Source organism: Acanthochromis polyacanthus, chromosome 4 (assembly GCF_021347895.1).
Source record: "Acanthochromis polyacanthus isolate Apoly-LR-REF ecotype Palm Island chromosome 4, KAUST_Apoly_ChrSc, whole genome shotgun sequence".
Lineage (NCBI taxonomy): Eukaryota > Metazoa > Chordata > Actinopteri > Pomacentridae > Acanthochromis > Acanthochromis polyacanthus.
This window is the reverse complement of record NC_067116.1, coordinates 10040851-10056280: the sequence shown is the minus strand read 5'-3', so window position 1 is coordinate 10056280 and position 15430 is coordinate 10040851. Positions and strand designations below refer to the sequence as shown.

Here is a 15430-nt window from a genome sequence, read left to right as displayed (position 1 = left end):
TTCACTGTTCCAAACGTTTATTTTGTAAACACCTGTAAACTTGAAATTTGACATATCTATCTTGATTCAGTGATCTAACAGTGAGGTGAGGCAGTGACATCAAACAACTGTGAACCTCACAGAGGTAAAAGAACACTTCTACATTTTGGCAACTCATGAACGGTACCCGGTTGTGCCCAATATAAGTGCAAATGTGGTTGACAGCATTATCAAAAACTTGCTACTCATAGTTCTCTGAATCAGAGCTGTTAAACATCAACTTCCTTTATTTAAGATCTTGATACTGCCATTTTGGTCAGTTTTTGTCAGAAGTATGTTACTGTGTGTGTGTATGTAATGTGTTAGTGTGTAGTGTTTGTGTGTGTGTGTGTGTGTGTGTGTGTGTGTGTGTGTGTGTGTGTGTGTGTGTGTGTGTGTGTGTGTGTGTGTGTGTGTGTGTGTGTTTAGTGTGTATGGTGTGCAAGTGTGTGTGCCGTGCTATTGTGTGTGTTTTACTATGCTGTTTCCCATCGGCCACAATTGTGACCAAAGATAAAACTTAAATTTTCATTAACTTAACCATCATAAAATAAAAAACAAAGTACATAAATGTAATATGTAAGGGGGTCTAGGATTAATATGCATGCACTTAAAAATTTGGGATTAAATGAGTTGAACAGCTCTAGATTCAGAGAACTATGAGTAGCACGTTTTTGATAATGCTGTCAGTGATATTTGCACTTTGGATCCACAAACATAAAGGCACAGTTCATGAGTTGGTCAAGATGTAGAAGTGTCCTTTTGCATCTGTGAGGTTCACAGTGGTTTGATGTCACTGCTCAGTGACTATGTTTGTGGATCTAAAGTGCAAATACCACTGACCAGCACTATCAAAAACGCTTAACCCTTTAAGCTGCAGTCAATTCCAGCCATTTTCAGTACAAAAAAATCGCTAATATTCTATTTGTAAATAAAAATATGACGAGAAATACAGGGAATATTGGATGCGCATCGCGAGGTGCATTTCCGTGAAAACGACCTATTCGTGGATCATATACCGACTTCAAGACATGGTTTGGACAAAATATGTTACTGGCTTGTTTCGTCTGGATGTCCAAGGTTGGATTATGGCCGTTTTTTGTGGAATATTTTCATCTGTGTGTAATAATGAACCCGGAAATGTGAGTCGCGCTGTGGTAATCACATCTGAAAGTGGTTTATACCGGCGGATTCATGAGAATCTCAGCTTTCCATCAGCGTATAGTGTTTGTATAATCGCGTTTGCAGTTTCAGACATTTAGCAAATTGCTTATGCAGATCTCAAAGTGTACCGCGGGCGGGACACTGAAGCGCAACTGAAGCGCAACGGGTTAACATTCTGGGTCATCTGAAGAGACTACACTTCGCAATATTCCAGCTCTCCAGACATGACAATCCACCTCAAAAGACTGGAATAACAGGAGCAGTAACCATCTCATATGCAAGCTGGATAACATTTAACCATGTAATCTTGAAAGAACAACTGGAACATCAAGTCCATCAGAGCACAAATGAGAGGTGTCCATGTTTTGATTTTCAGCGATGAGGTTCAAAGGCTTTTCCCAGCAGCTTTTGCTTTAGAGATGTGACTTTGGGGCTGCTTTTCTGATCATCTATTTTCAGGAATAATTTCTGAAATACCTTGCAAGTGTGCTTCAGCTCCCGTGGGTAGCTCAGATTGAGGGCATAGATGAGGCCCATCAGCAAAGCACAGGCTCTTGGTACATCCAACCCCTGCAGGACCTCTGTGCCCTCTATCATGATGATCGCACTGGATGGATCAGATGCTGGGTCACCTTTGGTGACTAGGATCTTCATCACTCGACTGTCAAGATCTCCAATTTGGCCCTCAGAATCCTGAATGTGAGAATATCAGAAACAAATCAGTATTCATTGTCACTGCTGGCACAATCAACCACTTGCTAACAGAAAGAAAACAGCCACTTTGAGTAAAAATGTCTCAAATATTTGATAACTTTTTGTACTGTGCCAAATAGAATGACCTTCCTTGACCTACAATTTACAATTCATTTCATGTCTTGAGGACAGCATGAGGGTTACCATAGTGGAAAGCAAATGATATAACAGTGCTCTGGAGACAAGAAAAACTGTTTTAACCGCATTTCCACTCAGGGTATGCGCTTTAGTAAAACAAGTTACACACAGATACCGGTGAGTTAATGACAAAAAACGCATGAAAGTTAGGTTCAATTTTGCTTCAGTTGCATAACTTCAATTTCACTCCTACATAGAAATGTCTAACGACCAGTTTATCAGACAATTCAAGCATGTCAATGAGCTGTGCTGTGTGTCCATGGGAAAGGTGTTGCAGGAGGATTCGGTTTTACTTACCACATATTCGAAAAGATTATCCTCGTTTTCCCCAAGGTAGACCACCAAGCAGCGAATGGCAACCTCTCTGCGAGTTTCAATGGTGTTGTTCTGATAAGGGAATTCAAAAAGAAAAATGGTCAAATATATACATTTTTTGGCAGAGGTTAGTTTAGTTTCTCCTATTGTAAATATCAAACCATGCACCTTCAGAAGTTTCATAATTTTCTGGATCTTATATTTGGCAGCCCCTCCTCTTGACATCACCGACGGCATCAAGCTTGGTATGCACTGGTCCAGATTTGCCATGAAAATTGACTCCAGATTGGCAGTGGTGATTCTTTTATATTCTTCCTTAATCTGTGACACAAAATAAAGCAACATGGTATACAGCATATCAGAATTAAACTCAGTTGAAACCATACACCTATATCCCATAGTCTTAACTGACTATTCCAAATACTACAACAACAACAACAGCATTAACCTGTGCAGGAAGAAATAGAGTAGGCCATCGTTCCTTCAAGTCACTGACAGGTGGGGCCAGGGTAACAATCTCTTGTCTGCGAATGGAAAAGGTCTTTTCCATTTTGTCACTGATAATCTGGGAATTATTTCTCTTCTTTATCTCACTTAGAAGCTCCAGTCTTACTTGTTCAAGGCTTTCTTGTGTTGCTCCTTGAGGAAGAGGTGGTAGGTAATTTGCCTCACCCTTCCGAGCTTTCTTCAGATTCTTTGCAGGAGTTCTCTCAGGGGATCTCTTTTTCAGGAGGGAGTTAACATCAAGCTCAGGGCACCCAAGACCCCTAAGTTTTGATCTGTAATTGCCCATTTTAAATTTCAGTCTTTGTTGCCATCCATAACATCCATTGTAGGACCCTGGTTCTTTCAGGTAAGGATGTTTGCGAATCAGTGCCTCTGCTAAATCAGCAAACTGTGCGCTTGTAGGAAATGCAACATACTCAAAGATGGTTTCAGCTAATCTCTCAAGGATGTCTGGCAGGATGGCAGTAGAGCTGAGTGGACATCCATCTTTACTGAAGGCATCGTTACCTGTTGCTAGCACAAGTTCTGTGTCATTGCGGAAATGTGGTATTGGAAATTCGGAGGGCCAACACTTTGAGCGCAGATTCCCATGATCAGGTGATGACAGGATCACTGTATCACTGGATTCAGATAAATAAGCACTCGCAGGTGTAGTGGAACTGCTGGCTGCAGTTGAGTTGTAGCTGGCTACACTTGTGTTGGAACTATCCAGGTCAGTTACAACTAATTGGATTGAGGAGAGATCAACAATATGGACAACTTTAATTGTGTCTTTGTATTTCAGATCTTTTGTTGACACAAGAGAAAAAAACTCCCCTCCAAAATCAACATCCTTGTAATGTAAGGTAAACTTCCCTGGCTCCAACCTATACTTTTGTTGCACAATAGATTGTAGCTCATCCACTGTCTCTGGTATTCCACAAGGCAGTTCAAGCTTGTTAATCATATGGTCTTGAATAATGACACAAAGTGCAGCAGGTTTATTCGGATGATCCATTTGAACATCTGTAAAAGAAGAAGAAGAAGACATTACGTGGATCTGACATAATATGTGAACATTGTAAACATCTATGCCTGAAGTTTTGTATGGCATATATTTTTCATTTTTCTGGACCATGATATTAGCAGAACATCATTAAGGATTACAACATACCAGGAACATCAAAATCAGTATAATCCTTTTCCTTGTTGTATATTGCATTCAGCATTCTTTCAGCAGGGGAAATATCTCCTGAAAATGTATTGCATGAAGAGAAGAAAACCGCAAATACTTTCTTATTAGCTGCATCATGTCATCTTTTCTCTTGTAAAACTGTGTCAAATTTGCAGTCCATTGGTTAACTACATACTGTATGCCACTGAGCACAATGAGAGTTCGTACCATGTTCTCCTCCGTCTCGAGATCGCTTGTTGTTTGCTCTATCATCTGCCATCTTGTTTTGCTATCACTAGAGAACACAACAGTCTGAGAAAAGCATCCTGACAACAACATGAATCTGAACCAGAAATACACTTGCATGAAATCAGGTACAGTAATAATTGTTTTAATTCACAAAACACTACTTTTAGCAGTTTTTCCAAACATTGAAGTCTTATGGTGGCCAAAGGTATAAGCCATTGAGCAGTTTGATTATTGAGCCAGTGGATTGAAAAAATTGCACTGGACTTATCTGAGCAGGAGAATAATCACTGAGTCTTATTCTATACTTCTCCATTATTTTAAATGTACCCCAGATGTACTCAGCACACTTTGTAATAGGCATGTAGTAGAGACCTGTTTTGAAATCCAAAAGCAGCAACATACGGAAACCAAGTTTGGGTAATTCTAAGGATATAACAACAAGAAAAGATGGCAGAAGCAACAAACAGAATGCCTGTGATAATTTAGGTATGCAGGCATTTTATCATTGTGCCACAGCCTTGACTACAAATCAAGCAAATGTGACACACAAGCTATCACCAAGCCATCTATGGCAAGTGAATGTATCGCTTCAGAGTGACCATACGTTTCCCTGCAATGGTGTATGCTACTAAAGGGAATATATCAGACAACTGAGCTGGCTCAAGAACTTTAATAGTACTTGTATTCTCCAGCACATAGCTTCCAAGGTGCTCAATGTACCAAGCATCAAAGCATTCCACAATAAATCCAAGTTTACCATCAACAACCACAACCTTAATAAGCTCTCCAAAATCTGGGAGGCCACCTTTTGAACCATTAGCCAAGATCATTCCAGTGGCATATTTAGTGACACTGTAACACACTGTGTTAATCAAGTGAATACATGACTTCAGGGTTCTCGCCAGGAATTTTTTTTTCAGCGTAACGGCAGGTCCTCCTGCACACGCGCGCGCAATAGATGAGAATGAGAGCGCGTGCAATAGACAGGAACGCCCATGCGCGCATGCGCAATAGACAGGTCAACCGACAGGAAAGTACGGCTGACATAAATTAACCTAGATAGGCACCCAGTTGATAAAAACAAACGCACATGGCGTTATCTGTCACCGTGTTAACCCTTCCTGTTCGGCCCCCGACCGTGGTCAGGAAGCCCGGGGTTAACCCCCCTTTACTTCCTCAGCAGCCGTAGAGGCAAAGACACAGGAGCCCAGTCGTATTGAAGAACACTGCAGCCTTTATTGTCTATCAACAATGGCTGAACCACACAGTACCACCAATCCAGCAACTACACACCTTCTCTCCTCCTCCGACTGCACTGACTGCCCGTCTGTCTCACTCGCTCCCCCTCCCTCCCACACACACACGCTGCTCTCTCTCCCACTCTCATGACGGAGCCACACACTCTCATAACAACAGCGTAATCTTTGAAATGCGCTGGCATAGCGGCCCTAATCACAGCGTAATCTTTTAAACTGAGCGTAACGGGCCGTTAAGACTGCGTAACGGCCCGTTAGACAGTGTAACGGGCCGTTATGACAGCGTAACGGGCCTTTACGTTGAAATGTGCTGGCGAGAACCCTGGACTTACCAGGGTACTTGGCTTCCACTGCTCCCTTTATGTGCTCTCTTAGCACAGTCAAATCTACCTCTGACAGTTTGGCTACCTGCAATGAAGGTTGGACAACCTTACTATCATGTAGATGATAGGCAATCATCATTTGATGCTAAACTGAGAGAGACAGAAGAATGTTGCGGAAGGAGTGGGCATGTCTGACAACACGTTTAAAGAAGCTATGTTTAGCCTCAAACCGCATCGTCCACAGTGACACAAGTGGTCCAAAAGCCTTTATCAACTGAGGATAATGTTCTATGAAATAATGCTTTGGACTGAGTGTTTGACCAGGGAAAGCTTCACAGAATCTGTGTCGATGCTCTGATATCTTACTGTCCAAGAAACAAATTGTCTCATCTGTATGGACAGGGGCTACAACAAGTTCAACTATGTCCTTGAGGTTGAGAAGAACCTGCCATGTTGGGTCACCCAGTGGTATCCTTGTGCTAATGATGAAAGGAAGGAGTCGCAGCAAAGCCCAATTTTCATGTGCATTCCCACCAACAGTTTTTTTTTTAACAACAAAACTAAGGGGTACTGGTTGTGGCACATCCTTCTTATCTGTCCACTTATAAGGAAACTCAGCAATCAATTTGTTCAGCTCAATGAGAGTGAAATATTTGTTCTTTATAAAGGCATCTATGCACAATGCTATTTCTTTTGGTACAATGCCTTCGAAAAGATCATGCAACAAATCAGGGGCGTAGCCTGATATAACATCAAAATGTTTAAGTTTTTCTGTTAGTGGACCCAGTCGCTTTACTCCATAACTATGGCACCCACTCACCTGTGCATTCTGAACATGCACTGTGTGGTCTTCTTTGGTCCTGCTAGGAAATGCTCCTGTTCGAACCTCAGAGTCTTGAAATTTGGAGCGCTCTCCAAGACACCATCTACAGACCTATGAACTTGAGAAACTCTCAACAAATCCACCGATGGAATGAGCATCCAGGTTGTCTGCAATGACAGAAGAGACAGTACCTTTAACTTGTCTGCCAAGAGAGGGAATGTAAAGTCCATCCTCCTCAAGACTACCAACATCTTTGAGAAGTGGCTCTAACACAGCATCATATCCATATTGTTTTATGTCCTCAGCTTTGCACAGAATGGCTAAAAATATTGAGGTCAGTGAGGACCGGAGCAATGGTGGTACATTTGCAAAAACCCAATAAACAGCAGTGATTTTGTGCTTTTTTCTCGATGTTCCAAGTGGATTGCATACTTCAAATTCATCCACATATACACACGTGGACAAAATTGTTGGTACCCCTCAGTTAAAGAAGGAAAAACCCACAATTCTCACTGAAATCACTTGAAACTCACAAAAGTAACAATAAATAAAAATTTATTGAAAATTAAATAATCAAAATCAGCCATCACTTTTGAATTGTTGATTAACATAATTATTTAAAAAAACAAACTAATGAAATAGGGCTGGACAAAAATGATGGTACCCATAACTTAATATTTTGTTGCACAACCTTTTGAGGCAATCACTGCAATTAAACGATTTCTGTATTTGTCAGTGAGCATTCTGCAGCTGTCAACAGGTATTTTGGTCCACTCCTCATGAGCAAACAGCTCCAGTTGTCTCAGGTTTGATGGGTGTCTTCTCCAAATGGCATGTTTCAGCTCCTTCCACATATGTTCAATGGGATTCAGATCTGGGCTCATAGAAGGCCACTTTAGAATAGTCCAACGCTTTTCTCTCAGCCATTCTTGGGTGTTTTTGGCTGTGTGTTTTGGATGGTTGTCCTGTTGGAAGACCCATTACCTGCGACTGAGACCAAGCTTTCTGACACTAGGCAGCACATTTCTCTCCAGAATGCCTTGATAGTCCTCAGATTTCATCGTACCTTGCACACTTTCAAGACACCCTGTGCCAGATGCAGCAAAGCAGCCCCAAAACATTACTGAGCCTCCTCCATGTTTCACCGTAGGGACAGTGTTCTTTTCTTCGTATGCTTGGTTTTTGAGTCTATGAACATAGAGTTGATGTGCCTTACCAAAAAGCTCCAGTTTGGTCTCATCTGTCCAAAGGACATTCTCCCAGAAGCTTTGTGGCTTGTCAACATGCATTTTTGCAAATTCCAGTCTGGCTTTTTTATGAGTTTTTTTCAGCAGTGGTGTCCTCCTTGGTCGTCTCCCATGAAGTCCACTTTGGCTCAAACAACGACGAATGGTGCGATCTGACACTGATGTACCTTGGCCTTGGAGTTCACCTTTAATTTCTTTGGAGGTTGCTCTGGGCTCTTTGGATACAATTCCAACGATCCATCTCTTCAATTTGTCATCAATTTTCCTCTTGCGGCCACGTCCAGGGAGGTTGGCTACTGTCCCGTGGGTCTTGAACTTCTGAATAATATGAGCCACTGTTGTCACAGGAACTTCAAGCTGTTTAGAGATGGTCTTATAGCCTTTACCTTTAAGATGTTTGTCTATAATTTTTTTTCGGATGTCCTGGGACAATTGTCTCCTTCGCTTTCTGTTGTCCATGTTCAGTGTGGTACACACCTTTTCACCAAACAGCAGGGTGACTACTTGTCTCCCTTTAAATAGGCAGACTGACTGATTATGAGTTTGGAAACACCTGTGATGTCAATTAAATGACACACCTGAGTTAATCATGTCACTCTGGTAAAATAGTTTTCAATCTTTTATAGAGGTACCATCATTTTTGTCCAGGCCTGTTTCATTAGTTTGTTTTTTTAAATAATTATGTTAATCAACAATTCAAAAGTAATGGCTGTTTTTGATTATTTAATTTTCAATAATTTTTTATTTACTGTTACTTTTGTGAGTTTCAAGTGATTTCAGTGAGAATTGTGGGTTTTTCCTTCTTTAACTGAGGGGCACCAACAATTCTGTCCACGTGTGTAAATTGAGAGCTATTGCTGGATCATTTTCAGAGAATAATTTATTTGCTTTAAAGTGAGTACCATCATAAAATGATGTGTACTGAGTTTCCGTCATCAGTGCTTTTTTTATTACTGTTTATGAGGAAATCCTGCATTTCCTTCTTAAAAATCTCAGATAAGGACTTCAGAATAGGTACATACTGGAAGCTTTTTTGCTCCTGGGAATTGAGCACATATTCAACTGGCTCCACCATACAGAAATTTTCTTCATAATACTTATTTCTCATGTAGGCGGTGGACAGAGGTCCATCACTCCTCAATGCTTGGCTGATGGGGTTGGATTCACAGAGTTCTCTTACCATGTCAGTGATCACAGAATCATCAAGTTGACATTTATGCTTCTCTAAACATGACTACAAAATTCCTTTCATGACTGGACCTGATGGTGAACTTGAAATAAAGTTTAGTTCTTCCACCATTTCATCAATACACTGTTTGGGGACATTAGATATGCTTTCCAATTTCAGAAAGAGATGGGCAAGATTTGCTTCAATTATGTTAGGCAAATCTCTTCTGTCTTCATCATAACCCTCGCCATACTCAACATCAACATCTTCCTCATCAGCAGGATCATCCCCTGCATTAACAGGATTCACATACCTGTGTAAAAGCTCAGCCTTGAAGTCATCCAGTGAGTGAGGAGTGTGTTTTCGTGTCCTATGAGAGGCAAAAGTACCATAGATATTTGTTTTGAAATGGCAATTTTCAAAAACACATTTGACAGTTTCTTGTTTTTTTAAATGACGGTGTTATGGGATGTGTCTTGTTGTCAGGTGTAGCTCAGGCAGCTCAGTGTGTGAATGCGGGTGAGTGAGTGTGTGCACGTGGCCGAGCTGCGCTGCGGGTGCACGAGTGGAGCGAGCGGGCGGGCGCTCGGTGTGTGTAAGAGAAGACGTAGTTGAGAGACGACCGAGACGGCGACCGGGGCAGGTAGTGAGCAATGGCATGTTGCTGATAACAGTGCAGTAGTCAAAATAAAAGCCCCTCTCTTCGGCAAGACGGCCTCTGTCTTCCTGGTGGATGTGTGTGCCACCGCCGCAACAAGTGTGGAGTCGAGTCTGGGGAGTTAGCCCTGAAGGAAGCTGTTGTGTGTGGGTATTAGACATTCACCACACAGTAGAATGGAACAGGCAGGATGTAGCTTTATTCATTAGCATGTGTCTTCACTTCTTCTCTCATGCTCTAGGTCCTATCCTGCTACAGCTTTGGGATAGCGCCCTCTGTAGGACTCTTTTATGAACAGCCTGTAATACTGCAAAGTTATTTCACATGAACACAACATCTTCCCCTTTTCAACAAAGGATACTTCTTATGCAATGAACTATCAGCGTATCAACAAAACATTTACATATTGCGTTCAGTACTTAGTATGTAACTCAGAATCTACACTAAGACTGTTAAACAAATAAGACACTCTTTTGCCCTCATTTAGACATGACAAAGTCCTGGGTCCAACTAGGTGGGTTTCTAATCCTGATAGGTCTTAGTGCAGAACCAGACTCAGGATGAAGTGGTTCGTCAGTCGCATGCTCCGTAAAGTTCATTACATTGTCCAAGTTTGATTCTGGGTTCAACTCTGCCAATGCGGATAAGCGTGAGCCGTTCCAGACTCTTCCATCATCCAGCAGGTAACTGTTAGAACTTTTTCTGGCTAGAACAGTCATTGGTTTGGTAAACTTGAGTTCTCCTTTCTTTACTTTCCAAGGTTTCCTAACCCGGACTTGGTCACCAGGCCGGAATTCTGTTGTTTTGGCATGTCGGTGAGCATCTGTGTATTGTTTTGATTTTATTTGTTTTTGTTTGACTCTTTCACGTATAGTGTGCTCGTCTGTGGACGGTACAGGCATCTCTTTAATCACCAGCTTTGTTCTCATTCGGCATCCATGAAGCAGTTCTGAAGGGGATACACCAGTGGTGGAATGAGGTGTCGCTCTGTAGTCCATCAGGAATGTTCTCAGGAATGTTTTCCATGGTTGTTTTTGGATTGTAGCAGTCTGTAAACAGTCTTTAATAACACGGTTAAAGCGTTCTACTTCCCCGTTAGCTCTCGGATAGTATACAGATGATTTCAGGTGTGTAATGTCCCTTCTCTTGAGAAACTCAGCAAACTCAGTGGAGACAAACTGAGGTCCGTTATCACTGACCAGCTCTTTTGGATTCCCCTCTCGAGAGAAAACAGTGGACAGGAACTGGATCATAGTAGCGGTGTCAGCACGGGGAGCGAAAGCCACTTCAGGCCACTTGCTATGGTAATCCACAAGTGTTATAGCAAACCGACAGTCAGCAGGTGCTATCTCAAACGGGCCCACAATGTCCACTGAAACCTTCTCCCAGGCAGCGGCTGGCAGGGGCACAGGATGAAGCGGGGCATCATGGGTCACTGTTGTTTTATCGTTCAGACGGCAAGTCGTACAGTTTTTAACAAATGTCTCTATTTGTGAGTCCATCTTGTACCACCAATATAGTTCTCTGAGGCGTTGTTTAGTCTTAACAATGCCTTGGTGTGTCTCATGAGGGATATCAATGAGCCTTGTCTGCATAGACTCAGGTACAAGTAAACGATGAGTACCTCTGATGACACAGTCCTCTATGACCACAAGCTCATGTCTAATCAGGAAGTAGGGCTGTAATTCAGGATCAACCGCTTTCTTCTTTGACGGCCAGCCCCTTTTTATCTGTGCACACAGCTTTTTTAGCACCGGGCAGTCACGGCAGGCGGACTCAAACTCATCCTCAGAAACAGCGCTTAGGTCGGCGAGAATGGTTGCAACAGACTCCACATTTTCAGCATATGCAGGATCTGTCTCTGGCAGTGGAAGTCTTGATAGACAGTCAGCAACATTGTTCAATGAACCTTTTCTATATTCAACATTGTAGTCAAACTCCATCAGGCGCGCAGACCACCTGGCTATCCGTAGGCCAGCACGGTTGTTTCCTTTGGTCGTGAGGAGTGTTGTTAGCGCTTGATGATCAGTGCGCAAAAGGAATTTTCTTCCCCAGAGCCATGTTCGCCATTTTTCGACAGACCAAACGCATGCTAGCGCTTCCTTTTCGACAATGGAATACTTCCTCTCTGCGTCCGACAGACTGCGGGAGGCAAAAGCCACAGTACGTTCTTCACCATTGTTGTTCATTTGAGTAAGGACGGCCCCAAGCCCATAGTCTGAAGCATCAGTAGAAACTATGGTAGGCCTGGCAGGGTCAAATAGCGCCAGTGCAGGGCTGTTGACAATCAGCTGTCTGACTTGGTCAAAACTCACTTGACGTTCATCGTTCCATTGAAATGTACTGTTCTTTCGCAATAAAACTCTCAGGGGCTCCACAACATCAGCATAGTTGGGCACAAATTTATTGTACCAGGTTGTCAGCCCTAGGAATGAGCGCAGTGCAGCAAGGTCAGTAGGAGGCGGAGCATTCAGGATTGCAGCTACGTGAGAGTCATCTGGCAGCAGACCGTCTGAGCCGACCTTGCAGCCAAGAAAACTCAGAGTAGTTTGACGAAACTTGCATTTGTCCATGTTCAACCTCAGGCCTGCGTTGTTTATTTTACGTAACACAGCCTTCAGATTTACCTCGTGCGCCGCTTCAGAAGTTCCATAGACAATGACATCGTCAAGGTAGCACTGAACACCTTCCAGTCCACTGAGGATCGTTGACATCATCTTTTGAAAGGCGGCAGGGGCGGAGCTAAGTCCGTATGGAACTCTGCAATATCGGTACAGGCCTTCGTGTGTAATAAAAGCTGTTAGCCCTCTGCTATCTTCATGCAGCTTTAGTTGGTGATATGCAGATTTGAGGTCTAGAGTGGAGAACATGACAGCTCCACGCAGCTCAGACATTATGTCCTCAATCAACGGCAGAGGATGGCCATCTATAATGACAGCTTTGTTAGGTTCCCTCAAGTCCACGCACATACGAATGTCACCGGTCTTTCTCTGGGTGACCACAATTGGGGATACCCACTCAGATGCGTCAATCCTCTCAATAATTCCATTTTCTTCCAGGTTCTTTAGTTCATTTGATACAGCATCACGCACTGAGAGAGGTAAGCGGCGGAGCTTTTGTTGCACAGGCTTGACTTCAGGTCGCACTTTTACTTTGTGAACAAAGTCTTTTGCGCATCCAAACGCAACTGGAGCTTTCACTGTTTGTTTGGGTGAGGCTTCGGTTTGGTGAAGGGTTGTACTGACTGTAGAGATGTCAGATAGCAACTGTCCTCCTTTTATCTCTAACTCAAGAGCAGCAAAAAGGTCCATACCGAGTATTGGTGTTCCCGTTTTGACTATGTAAAAGTCAGTAGTAGCACACTTGTTATGGTAAGTAATTGTAGCTTTAAGACACCCTAACACATTCAGTTTATCCTTAGAATATGTAACCAGTTGCACTTTGGGTTCATTTAGCTTACTCAAACTAAAGTGTTTACGGTACACATCACTAGGCAGTATAGACACACCTGACCCTGTATCGACAAGCATCTCAATATCACAGGCCTGAGCAGTAGGTGCAGTAATAGTAGCAGTACACATTAGCTTAGAAATGTCAATACCACTGTTCACAGCCAAGACAGTTATTTCAGGCACGATCACATCATCACTCTTATTGGACACTTCATTTACAGGCTTAGCAGAGGATTTACAAACTCGAGAATAATGCCCTATTTTTCCACACATTTTACATTTACAGTCTTTAGCAGGACAAGATTTATCATTTGCAAGATGGTTTTCTGACCCGCAACGGTAGCATGTATTGCTTTTTCCATCCATCTTTGGCTTACTCCGCTTTGTTTTGAAATTGCTCTTTTTCCTCACATGCACCGCGGCAACATCTTTTGAAGTGTCGGTATCAGCAATGGCTTTTGCATTGGCTATGGCAGATTCAATGCGCTGAGCTATATCCAGTGTCTTTACTAGAGTCAGATTTTCCTCCATTAGCAGTCTTTCACGTATTCGAGGATTGTTAGTCTTTTCTACAATCTGGTCGCGCAGCATCTCATTCTCCATGTTGCCAAATCCACAATGTTTAACGAGCTCATGTAATGCTGCAACATAGTGATCTGTAGACTCACCCACCGCTTGTGCTCGCTGGCGAAAACGGTACCTCTCGGCAACAACGTTCACTTTTGGAGAAAAGTATTTTTCCAAAGCACTCACAGTCCCTGTATAGTCATCACTATCGAGTGGCAAAGTGCTGTAGATTCGTTGTCCTTCTGTTCCCAAGCAGTGAATAATCAAGGCTCTCTTCCTCTCGGCGGAAAAGCCATTTCCCCCGATAGCAAGCAAATAGTTGTCGTACAACTTTTTCCACGCTTCAAAAGCGATCTTTGGTTCACCCGGGCACTCCAGGAAAACCGCAGGAGGTTGTAAGGAAAGTAGAGCCATCTCTTCCTCACTACTTGCCTCGTCGCCACTTTGTTGTGTGTGGGTATTAGACATTCACCACACAGTAGAATGGAACAGGCAGGATGTAGCTTTATTCATTAGCATGTGTCTTCACTTCTTCTCTCATGCTCTAGGTCCTATCCTGCTACAGCTTTGGGATAGCGCCCTCTGTAGGACTCTTTTATGAACAGCCTGTAATACTGCAAAGTTATTTCACATGAACACAACAGAAGCTACTTTAGCCCTGGAGAAGACGGTTCTCCCCTGTGCTTCCCGACCACGGTCAGGAAGCAGACAACAGGAAAGGTTAACACTGGCGACCACGAAGGGACTTTCACATTGTTTATCGAGCGGTGAGCACTGAACGTTAAAAGACAGTAACGGCTAAAGCCGAGTGACTAATATAAGCAGTGGTAGCAGCGAAGCTGACGCGACATGGCGGCCGCTCGCTACCCCACCGATGATGTTTACGGACTACAGACATACTACTCCAATCCTTTTATGTCGTTAACCGCTGTTAGCAATGGACATGGCGCTGTGGATGTTTATGAATGCAGGGCGGAGAGAAAACATGAACTTTGTAACCCCTTTCTGTGCAACGAAGACTGTGTTGGCACGCATGCTAATGAGGGAGTTTCCTCCACATCGGTCATCAGCCCCGCTCAGTTAGCCGCCACAAATCCCTTCCTCGGAGCTGACGGTCAGTGTCATAGCCCTGTAGGAGGACCAGATGTCTACATGCCCCTTTCCCCTGCTACAAATGTGTCATCAAAGGTGCATTATGCGGACACTAACCCCTTTTCCACCGCTTACCGGGGAGGTTTTGTACATAGCACACCAGCTGCTTCCAAACTGGAAGAAGTTACACTTCCCATGTTGTCCCCTTGCATAAATACCGAAAAGACTGTTAAACATGGACATTCCCGATTAAGGAAATCCTCTTATTCATGTCACTCTGCGTACCGTCACCCTCCCCCATCGGACAGTGATGAGGACTACGACCCCAAAGAGAGAGTCCCAACTCTACGTCCTGGCCAGTATGACGGCAGCGCATCCTGGAGAGAGTTTCTACACCGATTTGAAAGCTGTGCGGAGGCAAATCACTGGTCAGCCAGGACCATGGCGGTCCAGCTGAAGTTCTGCCTCACGGGAGCGGCAGGCGCGATCATCCACCGCAACCCACGTTCTTCCAAGTGGGACTATCGCCACCTAGTGGAATAACTTG

The 15430-nt window shown here is 43.3% G+C and overlaps 1 protein-coding gene across 6 annotated transcripts; it reads right to left on the bottom strand.

Moving 5' to 3' along the window:
* On the bottom strand, positions 1-14630 carry LOC110970029 (sterile alpha motif domain-containing protein 3-like). 6 transcript variants are annotated; one of them, XR_007941414.1, is made up of 8 exons: positions 9428-14549; positions 6697-6866; positions 4277-4343; positions 4049-4126; positions 2837-3900; positions 2557-2709; positions 2371-2460; positions 1-1875 (listed from the first exon to the last, which is right to left on the bottom strand). XR_007941414.1 is itself a non-coding variant. In XM_051947280.1 (8 exons), exons 3-8 carry the CDS (start codon positions 4326-4328, stop codon positions 1555-1557), a joined length of 1758 nt encoding a protein of 585 aa, XP_051803240.1. In that variant the 5' UTR covers positions 4329-4343; positions 6697-6866; positions 9428-14630; the 3' UTR covers positions 1-1554. The 6 variants fall into 6 exon arrangements, 4 of the variants coding, with proteins under 4 accessions (XP_051803240.1, XP_051803241.1, XP_051803243.1 ...); XM_051947280.1 differs by having other exon boundaries at positions 9428-14630; XM_051947281.1 differs by lacking the exon at positions 9428-14549 and having other exon boundaries at positions 6697-7181.
* Positions 14631-15430: the final 800 nt, after the last annotated feature.

Bases quoted from the DNA above. Each gene is read 5' to 3' on its own strand.
- LOC110970029 (XM_051947280.1), bottom strand. From the start codon at position 4,328: ATGGCAGATGATAGAGCAAACAACAAGCGATCTCGAGACGGAGGAGAA. The intron at 4,127-4,276 runs GTACGAACTCTC...ATACATTTTCAG, and splicing joins TCGAGACGGAGGAGAACATG to GAGATATTTCCCCTGCTGAA. The intron at 1,876-2,370 runs GTAAGTAAAACC...TCTCACATTCAG, and splicing joins ATAATCTTTTCGAATATGTG to GATTCTGAGGGCCAAATTGG.